Below are 23544 nucleotides of genomic sequence, written 5' to 3' on the forward strand. Positions count from 1 at the left end.
CTGGCTATCACTGCCCAATCACAGCCCACCTTACACTGGCTATCACTGCCCAATCGCAGCCCACCTTACACTGGCTATCACTGCCCAATCGCAGCCCACCTTACACTGGCTATCACTGCCCAATCGCAGCCCACCTTACACTGAAGATAAGTGCCCTAACACCACCCACCTCACACTGGCTATCAGTATCCAGTACCCAATTCAAACAGGCTATCATAGGTCTATGACCACTTATATCAATCATCATAAAAAAAAGAGCTAAATCAAATAGCACCCTTATACCAATGCCTCTCAATGAGGCAGTCTCTTGTGCTATACTGATCATCACAAAGGATCAGCCAACCGAGATAAGCGCTTTGGACCCTTGCCAGGTCCAGTGCCATCATACATGGTTGTTTGCTTGCTTCTTGTGACAGATGCACCGTAGTTTTGTGTATCAAGGTCAGTGTTCTGTTCCATTGTAGGCCCCTCTGAAAGCCCTGAACTCAAGCAGATTGAGGTGGCTAACATGACACAATGTCCATGAAACATTTCTACAGCCCTTCTGAACTTCTTGCGCTTGCTGTTTCTCTAAACATCACCCCTCTGGTGAATTACTGTACTTTGATCCCTGATCGTTGTACTGGTGTTTGCAATGTAAGTCAGTCTCTGAGTGCATCTTGTAAATTGGAGTAAGCTGAAGATACTCAGCACAGATCTACAATTTGTCAATGCATCTGAACATATTTCAAATATACAGTGGGGTGCAAAAAAGTGGCACCCCTGGTTTAAATGTTTGAAAAACTACCTATTTCCACTGGCAGAAACATTATTAGAAAATGGAAGTCAAGGCACGGTCTGGAAGACCAAGAAAGATTTCAGATAGAATGACCCGAGACCTTGTGAGAAATGCTCAGAAGAACCCAGACATTACTGGGCAGAAAAAAACAAACAAAAGTAGCAGACACAGGTCTAGCTGTTCACAGGACAACAATACAACATACTGTAGACAACAAAGGCTTTTAGAACCAACAACAGAGTTGCCAGGAAGAACAACCTCAACACAAAATTAAGTGTCTGAAATTTGAAGAAATGTGTCATGTTTAACACTGTACCATTTAGAGGTCAGGTTTGCTTCTGTTCTCTTAGATATTAATTGTAAAAGGCTTTTGGACCAGGGGTGCCCACATTTATGCATGCTACTGTACTTTACTAAAATCAAAAGAAAAAAAAACCACAAGAACAAATAAATATACATAATTGCAAACATAAATTTATTTCAGAATAGTTGTTCTTCAGTATAATATCACGTTTAATATATATATATATATTACATACATACACATTTAGCACTTTGAAAAATGTGCAAGCAGGCAAGCCAATAATTTTGGTCATCATACTCCCAACATATTTCGTAGGGTTTGCTTATTTACATCGACAGCTAAATACCATCTGTACAGCGAACACACAGCACAATCTTAAGTACAATCTTAGGACAATGTTATGGCAGTGACCTTGTTTTGCAAATAGGCCTTAGTCATCAAGCTAGCTGGCAAGCTAACCAAGCAACTAAAATAGCTTTATAATGATCTATCCTCATCAAGTGAATTTTGGCAAGTTACAGCTGTCACAATCAACCAACAACTGATATCATCAAATCATTTTCTGGTTCTCGGTTGGAGCTCCCCCCCCCCTCTCTCTCCTGAGACACATTTCAGCGGTAACCACAGCAGCATCCTCTAAGGTGAATGCCCTTTCCATACTCACGTCACAGAGAGCCTAATACCTGTCTGCTTGGACAGTAGTATGGAAACTTTGAATGTTTCTGTGATACAACAGACCTGCTATGACAAAAGGGAAAAAGGGTACAGCTCCCTGGTGTAAAATCCAGCTATGACCGGCTTGAAATACCAGCTAGCAGCCGTTTCAAAACATAGCTTGAGCTGGTCAAACCATGTTGAGTATAGAGCTGGTCTAACTGGTCAACCAGCTGCCAGCTGTAAAACTTAGCTTGAGCTGTTTCTCAGTAGGGTTGGCAGCCTATTATTGAATTATTTTGAGCAGCTTGCCATAGCTGCTAGCTTCTGAAAGGTTCAGAGGGTCAGATTAAGTACCTCAGGGTACAGCAGCAGTGCCCGATGTGGGAATCAAACCTATGGCCCTCTGGGAACATTTCCAGTTCCCTACCCACTATGCCGCAATAATCCCCGCTGGCAGTGGCCACCAACACCCTCCATCCCACCCCACCACACAAACGTGACGACGATGACGACGCTGTCCTGACTTCAAGTGACAGACAGAGAAAAGCGATAACCAGGGAGCGAAGTGGGGGCATCTGTCTCCAAAGCCGAACAGGGCAGGACCCTCGGACTCTGCAACACATCACACACCAAACACAGGAAGAGTCTCATTTAAACTTGTGCTCAAAGAAACGTGCGGGCAAGAAAAAAAAAGGCTATTCTTCTCCTTCCTTTCGTCAGAGGCCAGGCTGGATTTCCCCTCACTCTTGCCACGGCAGGTTTGGGTCCGTCACGAGTAATGAAAAGAAAAGGTCTCTCCTTTCTTTCATCAAAAGAGAACACCAGCCACGTTTCTACGGCTAACGAGGCGTGGGCACGAGGGTTCGGTGGCGGTTCGGAGGCATGCAGAGGCAGAGGGGGAATATCTCTCTGTGTTGGATCTGATGCAAAGCAAAAAAGTGCAGAAGAAATCAAGAGAATGTGCAAGCAGTCAAGGAACCTTCTGGACTGGAGGGGGTTCTATGCAGCTACAGGGCCAGATGACAAAGCAGAAGACTCCCTGGACTTCACAGCACCAACACTGCAGCGCCTCAACACGCCTCAACACGCCTCAACACGCCTCAACACGCCTCAACACTCAATGCAGCAGCGCTCTGCCTGCTGAGCTAATGACACCAGTGTACGTCAGACATGTATAAGATGTGTGGCACAACCTGCTGGCAAGAATATCGCATGAAGGAATTCCTTGAATGCAGTGATGGAAACTGCAATATGTACGTACGTCAGAGTCGTTTATAAAACATCTTGTCTATTTCGAGTAGAATGGTGTTCTTTCGCCATAATCTCGGGCAAGTTCAGCGAGGACGTTCTGTGCACCGCCCCCGCTCTGTGGTGTGTGTGTGTGTGTGTGTGTGTAGTGTGTGTGTGTCTGCACTTTTCACCTCGGCTGACCCATAAGATCGGCTCAACAATCATCTTCAATCACCACACGAAGCATTACATTACATTACATTAATGGCATTTGACAGACGCTCTTATCCAGAGCTACGTACAGTTGATTAGACTAAGCAGGAGACAATCCTCCCCTGGAGCAATGCAGGGTTAAGGGCCTTGCTCAAGGGCCTAACGGTTGTGCGGATCTTATTGTGGCTACACCGGGGATCGAACCACTAAACCACTGAGCTTGCGGGTCCCAGTCAAGTACCTTAACCACTACACTACAGCCCCCGCATCTCCATAGTGACTCCTGACTGCACAGCCCCTGCCTCGGTGAGCAGCAATCATCTGACTGTGAATCCCTCAGCAAAAGACACCACACACAAACTCGCCATTAAACTACATTGAACTACATTAAATGAATGACATTTTCTGCATTTCATTTTTTCGTTTTTACAGCATACGCGAGAGCAGTTTAGCTGAGTCTGGGAGATATGAACACAGTTTGTTGGTGTGCGGTGGATATTAGCAGAGATTAGTTGGCAGTTTGTAGCCATGAGCAGAGTGTAGTTGCCAGTGCTTGGGATTTGAGCAGAATTAGAATAGCTGACGTTGTGTTGTGGATGTGTCAAGCTGGCTTTATCACAGCACCAGCCATGAATGGGATTCAGCAGGACAGTTATGCAAGGCTGGCGTGTGGCATGTCCTCTGCACTTCCCACAATGCACTTCAGCAAGCCAAAGTAAACCTCAACTAGACGGCATCTCAAACAGCCTGAAACACGATGCCTTTTAAAACATGCAAACCAATTCAACCAGAAACAAAGCGTAATTTAATTGCACCCTGTGCTTCATATTTCAACAGTATTAACTTTTAATTAGCCAAGACGCCGCAGCGTAGCGTATCCCACAGCTGCAATATGGCCGCGTTTCCAAGCCAGGCCCGAGAGGGGCGGATGGATTTACGCCGGCGTTTCACCGGATCCATTCATCTGAACGTAAGCAGCTCATAACCGCCGATCCTCGTCCCGAAACCAAACATCAAGCCACAGCGAACGAACGAAGAGAGGAGGCCCCACAGCAAAGAGAACACTGAAACCACCTGCTGGTGCGACTCAGCACTTTGGACACCACGATCATTTCCATCTCAACACAGGCAACCCCCGAACGCCTGCTCGGGGCCCAAGGTCAGAATCCGTTCAGCTAATAAATGCAGGAAGCTGCGCACGTCTGCTAAATGCCCAAATGGAGTGTAGATTTGAATGGAAACTAACGAACTTCAAATGGTCTTTAACTTAGGGAAAGAATTTGATAGTAACGCATTTCATTTTCATTACCGTGCTTTGTACCTATATATGGAGCGCCTACGGGAACCTGCCAAAATAAGGGCTCATTTATGTGAGTGATCCTCCTGCCTGAGAGGGGGGATGAAGACCATGAATGAATGGATGAATTACACTGAGCTGACGTTTCGTACAGTACATGGAAACACAAAATCCGGTTAAAGTGATTCTGCGGAACCACAGCATGAGCAGAGCACAGTAAGAGAACTGCCCTGAAATTTCAAGTTTTTTTTAATATGTTATTCTTCATCCTTACTGAAGAGAGAATATAATGGTTCGTTATTGTTCTGGCAGATATTAAGAACAATTTAAGATCAAATGAAGGAGCTTCCTGTTCCTGCAACAATCTAACATAAGTCATTTATATCGCTCATGCCCAGAACAATGAAAACAAAAATGTGCTTTGAAGTCTGGGAAAATGAGGATAAGAAAATAAAGGATTCCTGCCCGTCTTGTGCAAAAATGCAACAAGTACTGATGTTCCCACTGCGAAGCAAAGCACCTAATACGTTCAGGATGGTCATACACACGTCAGGAGACCCCCACGGCGACCGTAGGCTCTCTGAACTGGCGGCAGCGGAGTCAAAAATAGAACATCAGATGGCGATGATGCGTTTCCTCTTCAAACCGGGAACATTTTCACACATAGCAGGTAATTGAGGGGAAAACTTTGCAAACTTTCAAGGTAATGAAAACATGGTTAAGTAATCTGAACACGCACGACGTGCATGCCTGAAATGTGGATGTCTCTGAAAATATTCTCAGCGTCACAGTGCTGCATATTTATACAGGACCTCCTGTGTGTTTGGAGGATTATGATTTTTGAAAAAATACTCATACTTCCTTAATTAGACAGAACTGCGACTCTGCCTTCATAAAAGGACACACGAATTCCATGCATACCAAAAGACATTCTTAACGCAAGCCAAACAGGAAATTTCATAATCTATCAATCTCAACAAAGCTGTATGCGAGAAGGCAGACTTCCTGAGGATCTTATAGAGTTGGAAACTGATAGAAATTACACCGGTATATGTCTACATGATTTATTGATCATGATTACATGACACTTTGCCATATATATCTAAATGTATACGATACCCATCTCAAGTCTTTAGTTACCATTTTTCACTCTCCTAAGGCACAATTGAAATCGAGAGAGTGCAGACCACAATCCAGACACCTTGCTAAAAATACCCCATGTGTCCTGAGAGTCAATCATGAGGCCGCAAAATAAAAATTTTACACACCAGCCACAAAGGACAAGAAAAAGAGAGAGCGAGAGAGGGAGAGGGAGAGAGGAAGAGTGGAAGAGAGGGAGAGGGGGAGAGAGAGAGAGAGAGCCCTAAGCTCCAGACTTCAAAACCTCACATCCAATTCATACAGAATCCAGAAATGAAGAGCAGCATCGTAATGTGAATGTGGGATACACACCGGAGGTCCTGCCGATACAGTCTCAACAAACAGACAGATTGCGTTGGGTGACCTTATAAAACAGACAGCTGTAGGACTCGTATAACTATCCCATGCCTTTCACACCACAGAACAGGACATTCGCACAAAATAAAACAGTCCATTCCAGAGGAGAAGTGGGTTGCTATGTGAAGTGCAGCATGAAGTTTCACTGGAAGCTGGTTAGTACGTCAAGTGGAATCTGTGGAGTGGTTAGTCGCCAGATTAAGCAACTGAATGAAGACAAAAAGCACTGGAAGCACCCAGGACCACTCGCAAGGAAGTACACTCACTCTCCCCACCCTAGGTGAAGCGTGGGGAGCGTTAGTGTGTGAAAGGGCTGCCATGCATCACCCAGGCGGGGGCCACATATCGCTGGTGGCTGAGGTGACCTTTCTTGGCCACTCATCTGGAGATGATCTATGAGTACCACCCCAGCAGGCTCTTCCCTTTGTCTTAATGCCACTGTGTTTGTTTAAAATTCAATCCTTCCCAGCAATGCCCTCAGAAACCCAGCTTGGGTCCGTCTTATTCGGTTCAGGTGAGGATTCGCGGAGTGCTTCCCGCACCTGTAGAGGTTGAGTAAGGAGGCAGGCGTTTTAAACGTTAGTGGGGTTAGCTGCTCAGGCGGTGGGCCCGCGGGGTGCGGAAATAGCAGCGTCCTTTCCTCTGGCTGGTAAAATCAATAATAAATAAATTAGCGCAGATAATGGCACCGTTCGTTTGAAGCTAAATGCTAATACATTCCGCTGCGTTTGTAGCGCCCCGTAATGAGCCTGTTCTGCAGCTCCACGAGACAGAGAGACACAGTGTGTCTGTAGAGATGGGTGAATGTGTTCAGTGCACAGTGTGTCTGTAGACACGGGTGAATGTGTTCAGTGTACAGTGTGTCTGTAGAGACGGGTGAATGTGTTCTCAGTGTACAGTGTGTCTGTAGACATGGGGGAATGTGTTCTCAGTGTACAGTGTGTCTGTAGACACGGGTGAATGTGTTCAGTGTACAGTGTGTCTGTAGAGAAGGGTGAATGTGTTCTCAGTGTACAGTGTGTCTGTAGAGATGGGTGAATGTGTTCTCAGTGTACAGTGGGTCTGTAGAGATGGGTGAATGTGTTCTCAGTGTACAGTGTGTCTGTAGAAACAGGTGAATGTGTTCTCTGTGTACTGTGTGTCTGTAGAGACGGGTGAATGTGTTCTCTGTGTACAGTGTGTCTGTAGAGATGGGTGAATGTGTTCTCAGCGTACAGTGTGTCTGTAGAGATGGGTGAATGTGTTCTCAGTGTACTGTGTGTCTGTAGAGACGGGTGAATGTGTTCTCAGTGTACAGTGTGTCTGTAGAGATGGGTGAATGTGTTCTCAGTGTACTGTGTGTCTGTAGAGACGGGTGAATGTGTTCTCAGTGTACAGTGTGTCTGTAGAGACGGGTGAATGTGTTCGCAGCGTACAGTGTGTCTGTAGACACGGGGGAATGTGTTCTCAGTGTACAGTGTGTCTGTAGAGATGGGTGAATGTGTTCTCGGTGTACTGTGTGTCTGTAGACACGGGTGAATGTGTTCAGGGTACAGTGTGTCTGTAGAGACAGGTGAATGTGTTCTCAGTGTACAGTGTGTCTGTAGAGATGGGTGAATGTGTTCTCTGTGTACAGTGTGTCTGTAGAGACAGGTGAATGTGTTCTCAGTGTACAGTGTGTCTGTAGAGACGGGTGAATGTGTTCTCAGCGTACAGTGTGTCTGTAGAGACGGGTGAATGTGTTCTCAGTGTACAGTGTGTCTGTAGACACGGGGGAATGTGTTCTCAGTGTACAGTGTGTCTGTAGACACGGGTGAATGTGTTCTCAGTGTACAGTGTGTCTGTAGACACGGGGGAATGTGTTCTCAGTGTACAGTGCGTCTGTAGAAATGGGTGAATGTGTTCTCAGTATACAGTGTGTCTGTAGACACGGGGGAATGTGTTCTCAGGGTACAGTGTGTCTGTAGACACGGGGGAATGTGTTCCCTGTGTACAGTGTGTCTGTAGAGACAGGTGAATGTGTTCTCAGTGTACAGTGTGTCTGTAGAAACGGGTGAATGTGTTCTCAGTGTACAGTGTGTCTGTAGAAACGGGGGAATGTGTTCTCAGTGTACAGTGTGTCTGTAGAAACGGGGGAATGTGTTCTCAGTGTACAGTGTGTCTGTAGACACGGGTGAATGTGTTCTCAGCGTACAGTGTGTCTGTAGAGACAGGTGAATGTGTTCTCTGTGTACAGTGTGTCTGTAGAGACAGGTGAATGTGTTCTCAGTGTACAGTGTGTCTGTAAAAAAGGGTGAATGTGTTCTCAGTGTACAGTGTGTCTGTAGAAACAGGTGAATGTGTTCTCAGTGTACAGTGTGTCTCTTTCGAGACAGGTTAAATGTCAGTTCTCGGTGTACAGTGTGTCTTTCGAGATGGGTGAATGTCAGTTCTCGGTGTACAGTGTGTCTGTTGAGTGTACAGTGTGTCTCTGTAGAGACAGGTTAAATGTGAGTTCTCAGTGTACAGTGTCTCTGTAGAGACAGGTTAAATGTGAGTGTAGTGTGTCTGTAGAGTGTACAGTGTACAGTGTGTTTGTAGAGTGTAGAGTGTACAGTGTGTCTGTAGAGTGTGGAGTGTAGTGTGTGTCTGTAGAGTGTACAGTGTGTCTGTAGATTGTACAGTGTACAGTATGTCTGTAGATTGTACAGTGTACAGTGTGTCTGTAGAGTGTACAGTGTACAGTGTCTGTAGAGTGCACAGTGTGTCTGTCGAGTGTACAGTGTACAGTGTGTCTGTAGAGTGTACAGTGTGTCGGTAGAGTGTGCAGTGTGACCCTACCTGCTCAGAGGCGGCTGGTGAGTCTTGCTCCTGCTGCCTCTTCTCCATGTTGTCGCTCAAACACTGGCACACTCGACTCCTCTGATCCAGGGAATAAGTCTCCAAACTGAGGACGCAGTCAGTGGGCTTCATGGAGAGACAGGGTGAGAAACAAAAAAAAGAGGGACAGAGGGAGAGGGGGAGACAAAGAAAATGGCTGTTAGAAGTCTACCTCATTACTTCAGAGTAAAGGCACTGCAGAGTGTGACAATTAAAAATTTTAAACTTTCATTCTCCGTTCATTCTCTTTGACATAATTGTACATTTTGGTTAAACACTCTTAAATTATTTGATCTTTAAAGTATTATAAAACATGTATTCGACCCAGGACTGATACTCCTTCACAGTCAGTTTCCAGTTGTGTTAACAGCAGACCTGGGACAAATGCAAGCAATTCTTTTAGATTCAATGGTTGGCGCAATTGATCCAACCACTTTTGAGAGTGTCTCGTAGGTTCCAATACACCCAAGACAAGCTAAGTAAAACGTCGAAAAGTATTTGAATCCAGTGATTACGTATTTGACCCAGGTATGGTTAACAGCATACAATTTCTGACGGAAAGGCCTTTCCATGAATAGCAGTCCCGAGTCTGTCCAATGTTCATAGACTTACAATTCAGAGAAGAAAGAGATAGGGCGAGAGACACTGTATGGTATATCACACTACGTAATTAATATGCCTGCTTGGGTTCGAAAGAGCAAAAATCACAAATTCTTCGCAGATGTATAGATTTCCTCTACAATGCCACCTGAGACATTTTATATGTAAAAGCAGAGTTATGCCTCTGGTGTTGATGCTGGGGTGGCAAACCGAATCACTTCTCTGGTTATAAAAAGTACAATTGCGATACGCATTCCTCCTCTTAATAAAAATCAAACAAAGGAATGCAGTAACACAGAACGTACAGTTTATTAATATCCTAGCAAATGTTTCCAGGGCCAGCATACTGATTTCCAATTAAAGCACATCCTATCCTATTCCGAGCACCAAGGCCTTAAGCTGAGTCAATAATGAATATCTTATCTTTAATGGAAGAGGAGGCACGACAGATATCCTCATAATCAAAAGAGATGGTCGACGGGAGACAAAGCCCAGCTGGATACGCCGTTTCAAATTCTTGACAAGGTTAAAAATAAAAGGTTTAGGCAGGCCTCTGTGTACAGTACAGACTGGTGCGGAAAGTCCACCCCGAAAGCCAAACATAATCACCTAATTAACGACGGGCTTTGAGACACCTTTTTACATATCGGTCCCAGTGAACGCCAGGCTGCACGCAGGCATGAAAACCAGCATGAAAGCAGAAAACAAAGCAAGACCAGTCCCCCCCCCCCCCCCCCGGAGCAGGGAGACAACACGCCTGCCCACCGCAAGCCCCAAGGTCTGGCTGAATACATTACAGCACTGATCAATGAAACACTTACTCTTTCCGTTTTAATTCCAGACTGAAACATCTGTCCTTGCGGTCGAACAGCGTCCCCTTTAGCGCGGCTCATTTCACTCCGGTTCTCACGTATCGACGGGACTGACGGGCGACGCCCGCTCCGGGGTCTGACTGTAAATCACCCGGGACAAGGCCATCGCCCACTTCCCCTTTTCTGATAATAGCCATGAACAGTAAACTCCATCTACTCTGCCAGCCCTGCGGAATTAATAACGTGAAGTGTAAACAATAAAAAATGGACGCTGAAGGGCCTTGCGGAGGTCATTGGGAGCGCAGGGTGACGGGTAGGCTTGCACTCGCGCTGTTCCGCCACTAAGGGGAGGATGTGTCAGCTCTCATTACAGAGCAGGGTAACGGTAACAGTGTACTCAGATTTTCCTTTACAATGGCCTTCTCCAGAAAATGTATAGAGGGAGTGGTGGGCATGGTTAAAGGCCCACTATGCACAACACTCGTGTTTTTGAGCTTTTCATGTCATCTCGGAGCTTTCCATTTGTGTTCCATAATGATGAAGATGATGATAAAGTAAAAAAAAAAGTATGCAAATTTTAGAGTCAGAGCTATTTTTTTTTAACTGCTCGTAAAAAGGATTTCCCACATGACATGACAGATGATTTTGCACAATTATTGGATGATGTTGCCATTCATAAACCTCTGAGCCCATGTGATCTGCCTCTTTGAGGTCAGACCAAAAGCCTTTTGACACCTTTGAGAACCCTGTTGGTCCTTTAAATGAGTTTGTTTCCTGTCAGTTATTTACCGGTTATTGTGCCCCTCGATGCCTCTCGCTCTCCATTACTATCATATTCTCTCCGCTTAAGCTACACTTTCGCCACTGTCCATGGTAACACAGAGAGCTGACAGAGGCAGAGGGGCTAGGGACTTTTCAAAAAACCTGTCACTGCTCTTTGCAAAAATTTTGTGGGAGTTTTAGATCCTAAAACCAGGAAGACAGTGTTGATGTGTGTGGGCATTGTAAGCAAGTTAACAATTTAAAACATTTGAAACGAAGTTATGTAAAAGTGAGGAGGAAATTACAATAACAGATCAGAAAGTTCTGTGAAAGCCAGAAGGAAATGACAGTAACAGAGCAGAAAGTTCTGCCGCTTCGGCATTGGGTAAAGCCAACATGGCATGTATGTGTGTGTGTCTGTGTGTGTGTGTGTGTGTGTGTGTGTGTGTGTGTGAGAGACATGTGTGTGTACTGGTATGTGCACAGACCATCATGAGTACAGGGGATTAGATTGAAGGAAATACAGCGTGTATGTGTGTGTGTGTGTGTGTGACATACGTGCCTGTATGCGTGTTTGCGTGTGTGTGCGCATGCACATACAGGGGATTAGACAGAAGGAAATATAGCCTCTGTGTGTGTAGAAGACATATGGAAAGAGAGGAAATCCTCCGATCCCCATTCTGCAGCGAAATGCCGCTTCTGTAGCCTCACAAACTCACACCACTGTGCGCAGGCGGACAAATTCAAACACTTCAATCAATAATGCTGTCGATGGTTAGAACAAAATAGAGTGCATCCCGTTTGGAAGCACACGGAATGAAGAAACACTGTCAGCTGGCCGTAGTGGTGAAATACCATACAGCCAAACAGTTCCCATGACAATTCAATGCCCCCTCACACGTGTGCAATGTCTGTACTAGATCATTGGACTCAAGAAATTACTTCCAAATCAGACAGAAAAGCTAATACCTAATAGAGGCTAATGGAATAGCTAATAGGAGATCAGAAGAATTTTACTGTGTTACTGCTGGCAAATAACAAAATTACAATAAACACTTCAGTTATTTAAGCTTCAAAAACTTCAGACAAAAAACACGAACAGTATTTTGGCATACATTTAGAGTATGCCAAAGTAAGTAGAATGTACAAACAGGTTTATTGTTTGTGTGCATCTCTCCGTCTTTCCCTCATGCTGAGCTGACATGAACAGATATCGTCCACATCGCAGAGAGCTAGGATCCTCGCCTGAGTCGCATCAAACAAACTCTCACTCAGCTCGCACTTCCTCTGAGCTACAGACATCAATTCTGTGAACTGACTCCAAAATCGCAACTATTTTTACCTCATGTGTGACTCTTCGACTGATAGATTATCAACAAAACGCCCTTTCCCCAAGACCTCAATAACTCAACGAACGCCTATTGAGAACAAAACTTAATGCTAGCAAATGCAAAAAAATTTATGGGAGGCATAGATCTAAATTTCTTTAAACCATCAGTCTTTCAGACCCATTCATCCAGGTCCCAATGCAAATTCTGACAAGAGGCTGTCCAATCAGGCTACCCGAAAAGTAACAAACAGAATCTATTAACTGTGCACTAGAGGGGGACAGCTTTAGAACAGCAACAAAGATGCCAACGGATGAATAACCAGAGATGACCTTGAAATGTCTTTTACCTTTTAAAAGTAATATCACAAGAAAAGGCATAAAATGTGCTTGAAGTTTGTTAAATCATAGACATGGAGAATAAATAGATCAACTCTCAAGTGTAAACAAAGTCTGGCAATCATCAATCAGACCAGCTTCCACTGAGAGTGCTGCGGTGTTAGAACAGGCATCTGAAGGCCTCCCCCAGGCTACATAATCACTTCATTTAAAAATTATTTTCCAGGTTTTAATGAGCAAGCAGGTTATTCTAGAGATTAGAAAACACAAGTCTGCACTCTTAGTGGTAAAGAATAAAATGGCAATAATAAAAAACAGCATTCAAAATGTAATACCAAGGAACATATTAAGCCAACATCCTCTGAACTACCCATGTCATTCTACTGCTCTTGAATAAATAACAATATCATATATTTTACAGAGGAATTTAAAAAATGAAAACTTCTGTGTGTTTCTGTGCTATTTATGTTGCGCCATTGAGGAGCGCTGAGTTAAAGATGTACAGAAGTTTAGCAACAGACTTAAACATCTCCGCACTAGCTGATAAAAAAAATCCCAAAACCTGCAGGAGGTTTAACAGAGTAAAACAGAGAGCAATAAATTTGGCAAGAAAGAAAAATATGGAGGAAATTGCTGTGGGATAGACAGAGAGGAGGCTCTGCAACCAGTGGTAACACGCCTGGGACCTTTATGATTCTACATTGGGGATCTCAAACTTGAATCCTGGAGGATCGCTGCATCTGCTGTTTTCTGATGTGTTCCTGCACTTAAGTGCTTAATATGCAAGTCAATGGTTGGCTCAAGAGGCAGCACATCTTGTTTGTCAAGGCCAAAATTGGTTTTGAAAATAGATAGAATTGAAAGGAATTCATAAAAACCAGCAGGCACTGCGGCCCTGTAGGACAAGTTTCAGATCCCTGATCAGCATCCTTTGTGCTCAAGATATCAGCTTTGTTGATCGACTCTTTTCGAAAAGAAACATTCGTAGTGAAATGTGTCATGGCCGGCAACAGTCTCAGGGCAACGGAGGGGAGGAGTCGCACATAGAAAGAAGTCACACACTCCTTCTCCCCTTCACCTGCTCCTCCTCCTCCTTCACCTCCAGCACCTGTAGTAGTGCTCCTTTTCCACTCAGTCGTGATAGCAGGGTCTCCACTGGGTCCCCACCAATTCACCCACTGTCACTCACTCCAAGTCTCTGTGTTCCTTGTACAGGAGAGACGGGCTTAAAATAGGCGATCCCCATAATAGCCATTAAAATAACTGACACTTGTCATTCCCAGTCGCTGGTCCAGCCTCTCTCTGAGAGCCAACTCCCACAGGCAGCCGCACAATTAGAAACAAAGCTAGGCCGGCCAAAATAGCGCCTTGCGATCTACCCTTTCCTTCACGTTCTTCTCAATGTCACTTTTTTCTTCATCCCAAATTGCCCCTCAGTTTGACGAGTTTCAATTTCGCTCCTAACAAAGGAAGCTTTGCAGCTTCGAGTTCTCGTGAGAAAGTTCGCACATCGAAGTCCAGTTTAAACGGCGAGGCTTTAATAAGAGAACGATCAATCTAACGTTGAGTCGCGGAGAGAGTTGCCGAGGACACGGACAGCTTGACGACTGTGTCCGAGGAGATTAAAGGCACAGCGTAACGGCATAGTCTAGTCACCTCCCTGGGCAACTGGACAGCCAATCGCATGCTGTCCTGCTGGGCTAGATGAGGGCTTTGTTGGGATGACCAGTCCGTAGTGCCAACATAACACATCATACTGGATACCAGACCACAGCGCATGTCATTACCCTCAAAACCATTGCTTTAATAAGATCACAAACCTGACAGCCTCCAATACTCAATACTCAACATCTGAAATTCAAATATAGACAAGGCAAGATAAATTTCATCGGACCTCTCAGGATAGGCAAAAAACACTTTATGTTACAGCCTGTTAATTACATAGTACTTACTGGGTAACCATTTTCATTTCAGAGGTAAGTACTATGAAACGGGCTGTAACAGACTGTTTCATAGCACTTAGCACTGAAATCCAAATGCTTACCTAATAATTACACAAGTAGCTGCATACTTACCCAGTAAGTACTATATAATTAACAGCCTGCAAAATATATCATTACCCAACTATCTGCTCTCTAATCCTGACAAATCCATGAGATTGTTCTATGAAATGTTATAATAATTGGTTACAACAGTGTGTTCCCCAACCATCTGGCTACCCAGCTGCTAACATGTCGCTAGCTGGCTACTTTTATTCCCGGGTTGACAGCCTCAGTGGTCATGAGACACACATAAACACTAAATTAGCAGTTAACAAGTGCCTCAAAACGCATTTTGGCAACACTGCAAGCATTATAGCAACACGCACACCTACGCTCAATTTCACTCGCACAAATATGCACACTTTGACCCAGACGCGCAGGCATGTACACGCACACCTCCCCGCGTTCGCACACGCATTCACGCGCGCCACACTCACATAGGCGCAGTCTGACAGCAGGTGCTGCTGGAGGGAGTCTCCCGAAAGCCTGCCTCCCCTCGCCCTCCGGGCACCGGGTCTGTCCGACAGGTTGCCCATGGCGAAGGCGTTGAGGGATGCGACTAAAACCTTCAGCTACGGCTCTTCCGCAGAACTCTCGTGACGCTCCCTCTCTCCCTGTCCTCCTCTTTCTCTCCGTCTCCCGCCGGTTTGAGAGAATCTGGGTTAGCGCAGCTCTTTTTAAAGCCGCGGCTAAAATAAGAACACCGTCCGTCAGGTACGGGTGCCAGGGGCGACGTGAGAACGCGTTGGGCCTTGAAGCCCAGGCCGCACGGTCGCCGGGCCGGGGGGCGCAGCACGAAACCGGGGGGGACGCAATACGTTCCTGCCAACCCAAGACTGAGGGCCGCCCCACTGACCACGCGTGTGGAGCAGACCCGGGTCAAATACGTCATTGTTTTTGCTTCAAATGTTTTTCTGGGCTCGACTGATCTTGCATGGTGCAATTGGGCCAACCAAGAGGATCAGATGGTGGGGTTTGCACTTTTTAAAATGTATTTAATCAGTTCTAATGCACCATACAGGCTCAGTAAAACTGTAGAAGAGTATTTGAGTCCAAAGAAATTATGCATTTGACCCAGGTCTGGTGTGAAGGCCGCCCAGTTAACCAAGGGGTGAAGGGGAACCCCTAACCCTGAGAGAGCATACAGCAGCGCATCAACAATTACAGAAGAAGCAAATGCAAACGCATTGTTACTTACAAAACTGGAACTCCTGCCCCCCGGGCGCATGGTATCTCCATGGAGGATACTTGTGATACATTTCGCATTGGGAGACTTTTATTTAACATATTTCTATTAAATTCATTGGTTCACATTCATTACTTCCTTGATAATGATGCGAATCAAAGCGCTACTCTCTCATGGGAGGGAAACACAGGATGAGTGTCCCGCCTCTGTGGTTTAAAGCTCGCTTCCCTGACCACAACCACAGAGACCCTGAACGCTCCCTGACCACAGAGTCATGTGCCGTCTCCACCCTCCGCTGGATCTCACCGTGTATCACTACCATCAGAGCAGCTGTCTGCAACCACAGGGGCTGCCAAAACCTTTCATCTCAAACCCCCCTTAACATCAACATCTTCAGCCTGGGAACCCCCACAACAATAAAACTGACAACTTTATTCAACCTATATGGTGGAGTATAAAGGAGCATTTATATATTGCTAGCACAAATGTGTACATTATACGTGGTCTATTCTACCTTTGTCTGAAATGAGCGATTTGTGGTATGAAAAGGCTATCATATGCATTGCACTAAACAATCATTTCTTCGACCACCGTTTGAAAGAGGTCTGGCACTGTAGAGATGCATGCTGGGATGGCGAGGGCGATGAGAAGCTGACGGGCAGAAGAGATTACCATCAAGCCTCTTCCAGAACATTCTAGCTTCCTGCCCTTCTCTTAAAGATCCAGCCTGGAGCTGGTCTGGTGTCGCTGGTCACTGAACAGACCCGACAGCTGTGAAATGTCCTCTTCACTAGTTTAATAGGACAAACTTCCTCAGGCCTCATTTAACAGACCCCAAGACGATTTTGATTTCGTTTTGTAACCTTGCTCAATTTCGGGGAGTGTGTACTGTTCGCGCGTGCTTTCCGGTGCAGACGCCCCCCACGTGGCGAGATGTCATATTGACGACTCCATTCTTGCGAAATTTGCTGCATGATCGGGGGCCATCCGAGGTGAAAGCAGGGCAGCTAAATTGCAAAATTAGGCCAACTCCCTTCACCGAGAATGAGAAGGAGGCGGGAGGGGGAAGAGGGCGTACGAGAGAGCGAGAGAGAGAGTGAGAGAGAGAGAGCGAGAGCGAGAGCGAGAGGGAGAGAGAGGAAGCCATGCCTTGGAGGGTTTCTCTTTGAAAGGAAAGTTTGTCTTGAGCAGCTTTCCCACTGAGCGGAGGAAACAATTCCTGCGATTCGCTTTCAAATAACAAGATTAAACACGACCGCCACAACAGAGCCAGGGTCACAGCCTACACTGCAGAAACACAGAGCCAGGGTCACGGCCCACACTGCAGAAACACAGAGCCAGGGTCACGGCCTACACTGCAGAAACACAGAGCCAGGGTCACGGCCCACACTGCAGAAACACAGAGCCAGGGTCACAGCCCACACTGCAGAAACACAGAGCCAGGGTCACAGCCTACACTGCAGAAACACAGAGCCAGGGTCACGTTTTACACTGTAGAAACACAGAGCCAGGGTCACAGTCCACACTGCAGAAACAGAGCCAGGATCATGGTCTACGCTGCAGAAACACAGAGCCAGGGTCACAGCCTTCACTGCAGAAACACAGAGCCAGGGTCACAGCCTACGCTGCAGAAACACAGAGCCAGGGTCACTGCAGAAACACAGAGCCAGGGTCACGGCCCACACTGCAGAAACCTCCAGTATCCCAGAGCGCTCCTCTTACCTCGGTCATGTGGATGATGTTGAACCTCAGTTCTTCGGTGGGATCTGCACAGAAAGAGGAGAGAGAACAGAGAGGGTCCTAAATGAGGTGTGCTCGCCAGGACAAGGCCCTCTGTAACTAACCCGTGGCTTTTGCCGCTTAGAGAATTCTGAGGTGACCGGCTCAACAGAATTTTGCGGCGTGAAAAAAAAAACGTAGATAAAAGTACTAAATATAATCATTTGGAACCGCAATGGCAGCATTATTACATAACCTGGCCCTGCATTGTAATCGGCACAAAGCACCAGGAAAGTTGCTACCAAAAAGAACACAAAACAAAAGCACTGCATGCAGGATCATATTCGTTCGGACAGTGTTTGTTGTGTTCGGCCTAGGTCTCGTTTTCTTTTATACTATTTTTTTGTGCGATATGTCCCCTGGAAATAACCTCTTTTTTTGTTTTCTTTCATCTATCTGATCATTAGTGGCTGTCAAAAAGTTAACATTGCTCACATTGCTAAGATGTGGTAAATTTGATCATGTGAAGCACTGCTTCAGTTTTTGCCAATAAAACCCCATTGTCGAGTACTATCATTAATTATAGTGGTTCAGCAACAGGACACAGAAAACCACAGGTTCCAACCACAGGTGGGAGGACTGCCACTGTGCCCTTGAGTAAGCCACTTCACTTCAAGCCAGAATCACGTCCTTAAAATATCTAGCTGTATTCATGGAAAAGGACGATGACAAACCCAGTTTAAATTTTTTTTTTTTTTTATTTAAAAACAGTTAAAGATCTGCGCATTCAGATTGCTGGCCTGGTTTGTGAGCCCTGACTAAAGCATCTGTTCAGTGCGGTAAGGCCCTGAGACTAGCAGGAACGAGTCGGTGTCACCGCCGAAAGCTAGCTGACTCTCACAGATGGTCGGCACCTTCTGGGAGTCTCACCCACACTACTGTATGAACTGTATATCACAGCGTGCAGTTCCCTTCAGGTGCCAGCAGAGGGGGGCCTTGTTCATCTGGAAATCTCAGCAAGCTGCCGCCAAGTCCTGGCTCAGAAGTAACAGCTGCAGCATCTCAGCTCCAGGTTCGGAGCGAAATGAGGGATCAATGGCAGCGTACTCAAGCCAAGGATGTAGGATGGAGGACTGATAGGTATGTTGGTGACCCTTGAACTCGGGGACCTCTGGGTGGTCTCGCACCGAGACTGAACCGGGCTCTCTGCGGTGAACGTTGACCCCCTCGGTGACAGGGCCTCATGTGACTCACACCTTCCTGCCTAGCTTTCCCACGCTGCCTCAGCGGGAGGTTGGGAAGGTCACCGGAATCCCCGGCTCCCCCCACCACCCCCCGACAGGGTCCTGTCCCGCTGTACATCGCCCGCCGCGTGTCGCTGCCGTGTCTGCGGGGGGAACAATGGCCCCGCGCCACTCCGCCCCGCGTCCCCAAAACAAAGGGAGGTTCCTCGTCCAGAACCCGGCCTGGCGCCTCTTTCCTGACCCGGGCTGTGGCCTGAGCAACAATGAAGGGCGGGGTCGCCGCCCAACGTGGCCATTAAGAAAAACATCTGCGTAAACGCGCACAGACGCACTGGCACACATGAAAGCAAGCGCACTTGCATGGTCCGTGTGAAATCCTTTTGAAATAAAGTGCCCTAACTGCGGCTTTGTTTCAGGAAGCAAATGCACCCGGTACTACAATGATCATCAACTGTGACCCTCCAAAATCCAGCCCTTGTTTAATTTTTTTCCCCCCATTAGTGCTACTGATTGGGCAGAAGGTCTTCGCACCTGACTCCCAGGTAGAGGGAGGGTGGAAAACCAGCAGTTCACAGCCCTCAATGACCATGAGTTCCTTCCTGATCCTAGCTGCACTGCTTTCTTATTCTCTACGGTTGGCTGATTGACTAAGGTTTTCCTTCCCAAAACATTTTTCTTGCCTTTGAAGTGTGGTCATAGGACGGATGGGTTCTCTGTTTGTGTGGGTGTGCGTGAGAAGACCTGAAGTTGTTAGAGGCTAGTGTTAGAGCAGTAATCTCCAACGTGGAGAGCTACTGGGTCTGCTGGTTTTGGTTTTCACCTTGGGGGAGACATTGGCTCAGGAGGTAAGAGCAGTCGTCTGGCAGTCGGAGGGTTGCTGGTTCAATCCCACCCTGGGTGTGTCAAAGTGTCCCTGAGCAAGACACCTAACCCCCAAACCCTGCTGACAACCTGGTTGGTGCCTTGCATGACAGCCAATCGCTGTTGGTGTGCGAGTGTATGTATGAATGGGTGAATGAGAAGCATCTATTGAACAGCGCTTTGGATAGGCGCTGTATAAATGCCAACCATTTACCTTTAAATCAGCACCCTGTTGACACTCAGGTAACTAGGTGAGGAGAGCTAACCGTGTAATGAACCGCTCTAATTGATCAAGTAGCACAGCACAACAGGAACCAGCAGACCCTGTAGCTCTCCATGTCCAGTCAGCTCCAGGGTTGGAGGGCACTGTGTCCGAGGCTGTCCTGGTGAGGGAGCGTGCGTGTGGGCGAGGCCGGGAGTGGAGCCTCACCGTCCTGCAGACGGAGCTTGTGCAGGTAGAGCGGGTTCTGCAGAACGTTGCAGCGGCCCGGCTCGTCCTCGCGGGTCAGCAGCAGCAGGTCGGTGTAGATGAAGACCGTCACCTGGAGGGGGAGACACACAGGACATAGCGGACTCCGTCAAGGGTGCGGTCCCGGGCACTGCGATTGGTTGACCACGATGCACGATGCAAAGCACTGGTTAGCCACTAAAACAGGATGGCCAGGTTACAGTTTGCACTTAAAAAGTACTTAAGATGGCACGTCAAGATAAGACTGATAATCACCAATTGCACTCATTTTCACTGCAGCACTCTCAATCAGACATCCAAGCAAGCAAACCCACACCCACAGACTCTCAATCTGTTTTGAAAGTGTGGATCATGAACAAATTAAATATTAATTGCAGTTATTCTGACATAGCCTCTCTACTGCAATAGTGAATAATGAGCTGTCGACACTGCTGACTGCTAGCAGGGCCCCTAGCAGACCCAATGCAAGATCTCCTCCAGCCAAGATCTCACAAGCTTCATTCCCTAAACCAATGGAACCAACCCTGTTCCTGGAGATATACTGTATCATCCGGTAGCTTTTCATTCCAATCCTATTTTGGCACAACTAACTCCAATAATTAGCAGCTCAACAAGATCTCTAGCTGTTGAATGAGCTGTGCTTGGTTAGGGCTGGAGGGAAAACCTCCAGAAAGGTAGATCTCCAAGAACATTTGGCTGGTTATCACTGCTCTAAACAATTTCTTCCAAATATTTCAATGCCATTTTAGAGCAAAAAAATAGCAGTATCAGGCCGTGTGGCCCCACTTGCTGGTCACAGTAATGTGCAGAGTTTATCTGCAGCCCGGTGGGTGAGTTCAGCAGGCTTGCAGGGGAGGCCTGCAGGAGCGTGTGACTTTTGAGGAGACAGGGCAGGGCATGCACTCAGAGCCCAGGCCACTTTCCTTCCTGCCTTTTTCTGGAGTTTCTTGGCAAAGCTGCCGGTGTGTCCTGTCACTGGAGGATCCAACAAAGGGACGAGAAAAAGTGCATTGTTCCAGTCGACGTTCTCTCCTGTCCACCGCACCCCCCGATCCCCACACTGACCCACGGCAAAAGCAGAACCCTCCCGGAGACGGAACCCTTGTTTACACAGAACCCTACCTCAAGCGGAACCCTGAATTCCAAAAAACGAACTCGTGAAAGGGTTAATTAGATGGAAGACTTGTTCGGGGGGAATGGTCAGTGCAGTGTTGTCAAATGCATATTTAAAATACAGGTATGCAATCCCACCCCACCTCCACTAACAGTTTTACTTCAAGACATCCATGCCTCCATGTCTATGACAAGACATTAGTTGCACCAGTTGACAGACATTAAAGATGCAACAGAGGAAGCAGCAGAGCCATTTACAGTAAGATCAGCAGTTCAGACTAATGGGGGAGGGGGCAGCACAGGGGGTGTCCTGTGCTGACCAATGGGGTGCTGATAGTTTGAGCAGGTTTTGGCAGTTTAGTTGGAAAGCTTTTGCCTACTTAAGTGTCCAAAGTGTCCAAACAATTTTGATATAAATGTCCTACTAATGTCTAAGGTCTCAGTGCCTGCAAACAGTGTCAGAAGTGGGATTATACCAGGAGCGTTTTGGTGGTGATTCATGGATGATTTTTTTGCTATGGTTTTTGCCCGATAAATGTGTTGACTGAATTTGTTTTAATGAAGCCGTTTTATACGTTTTTGAGCTCTGGTAATTTTGAAGATTTTTGGTTCTCTTTCTGACAGGCAGTGACCTGATATTAGACTGTATCATGTCAAAGGGCCACAAAGGGTGTTTTCTCTCAACTTCCTGAGAATGCACCATTGACTTCTCTTCCAGATATTGCTCACAGCGCAACCGTTCACACCGAAAAAGTCAAACCACGCCGTGGCGTTAAACTGACAGAGCAGGAGGAAGGACCTGTGGAGTGGACCATATACTCAGAAGCTATAAAAGAATCCCCTACACAAATCTCATGCTATGTTCCGCACCCTGCTTTCTCCCCATAGAAGTAATAGCTAAATTTATGTCAAACGTGTGCTCTACTAAAAACTAAAACTAAAACTAAAACTAAACTAGCACAGGAACACCCTCTTGACCACATGAAAGGAAGTGAAAAACAGTTTGGAAGAACACGTGGCCTCGCAATGCTGACCACATGGTTTTTCATGGTTTGCTGGTTTGGCGTATTAGCCTAGCGAACACCAAACTTAACTGAAAATAAGTGAACTGTTCACGGCTACTTAGGAAATAGCTTTGCTACCACACAGCAGTTTTATCCACTGAATATTATAGTGAAACAAAATTAAAATGTCCAAGTTGAAGAGATGGGAAATGTCTGGAATGTGTACCCATTTTGAACACCTGCTGTTGGTTGAAACCACAGCCATCCCTCAAAAAAGAGCAGGAAAAGTAAGCAAGAAGTGTCCTTTTGTCTCTATGGTGACAGGCTTGGGAAAATCAGGGCTCAACCAGGAGCAGAGAGCCCACCTGACCCCAATCCCTCCGCCCCCAGCTTTTCCCTGAAAAACCCTCACAAACAAACCGCCTCACCTTCCTCTGCACAAGAACCAGCTTCCTTTACACAATATTATCACAATGGCACCGCTGTGCTTGTGCCCAAAAACAAGCTGAGAAAATACCCCCCTTCTCTGACTGGACTGTCCTAGCCTGTCCCTGCATCCCCCCCCCCCCACCCCTAACTGCCAAAGACCTTCCTGCCCCTCAAAGAGGAATAGGGGCAACAGAAGAGAAGGAAGAGGCAGCAGCGATAAGAGAGGCAGGTCGAGAAGGGAAGGAGGACGGCGAAAAGCAGCCGAGATGATTCTTCACGATAAACACACCGTTAAATCTGACGCTGTGTTTATACGCCTGTGCTACACGGCTTTTTTCATCATATCCTCCATATCCACGGTGAACAGCAGAAGCGGTGCAGTGCCACGATAGTCACAGCGGCAGGGAAAAGCACAGTGCCAGCGCAAATATGCCAAACGTTTTATTTGTAATGTCGATGTCCCTATCGGGAATGCACTCTCTATGCGCTGCAGAGATATCGTGAGCAGAGAATTAGACTGTTCTATCTGCTTTCAGAGTAGTTTTGAGATACTCATATAGCTTCAAAGATTCAAAAGTGAATGGGCTCCAAGCAGATACAACTTCAAAATTTTGTCTTTTTTCATACGATTTTCATACAGTATTTTTGTAACTTATTTTATTTAGTGCCAAAAATGTCAATTGAACCATCTCATTCTCAGCTCACGATATTCAAAGGGCACGTCCGACTGTAGGGCCAAGGAGAGCGATGACAAACGATCGCAAGCAGGTCGCGTTCCGACGTGACTCAAACAAAAGCTAGCGAAGCACAAAGGCGACCACAC

The 23544-nt window shown here is 46.4% G+C and overlaps 1 protein-coding gene across 5 annotated transcripts in view; it reads right to left on the reverse strand.

Moving 5' to 3' along the window:
* LOC133140004 (regulator of G-protein signaling 3-like) overlaps positions 1 to 23544 on the reverse strand; it is a 128664-nt gene that overhangs the window by 57001 nt on the left and 48119 nt on the right. For all 5 annotated transcript variants that reach the window (XM_061259503.1, XM_061259504.1, XM_061259505.1 and 2 more), the window contains 3 exons: positions 20137 to 20248; positions 17605 to 17648; positions 8776 to 8901 (listed from right to left, as the gene is read on the reverse strand). In XM_061259503.1, the coding sequence (XP_061115487.1) occupies positions 8776 to 8901; positions 17605 to 17648; positions 20137 to 20248 (282 nt within the window). The remainder of the gene's footprint in view (positions 1 to 8775; positions 8902 to 17604; positions 17649 to 20136; positions 20249 to 23544) is intronic.

This window comes from Conger conger, chromosome 11 (genome assembly GCF_963514075.1).
Source record: "Conger conger chromosome 11, fConCon1.1, whole genome shotgun sequence".
NCBI classification, from domain to species: Eukaryota; Metazoa; Chordata; class Actinopteri; order Anguilliformes; family Congridae; genus Conger; species Conger conger.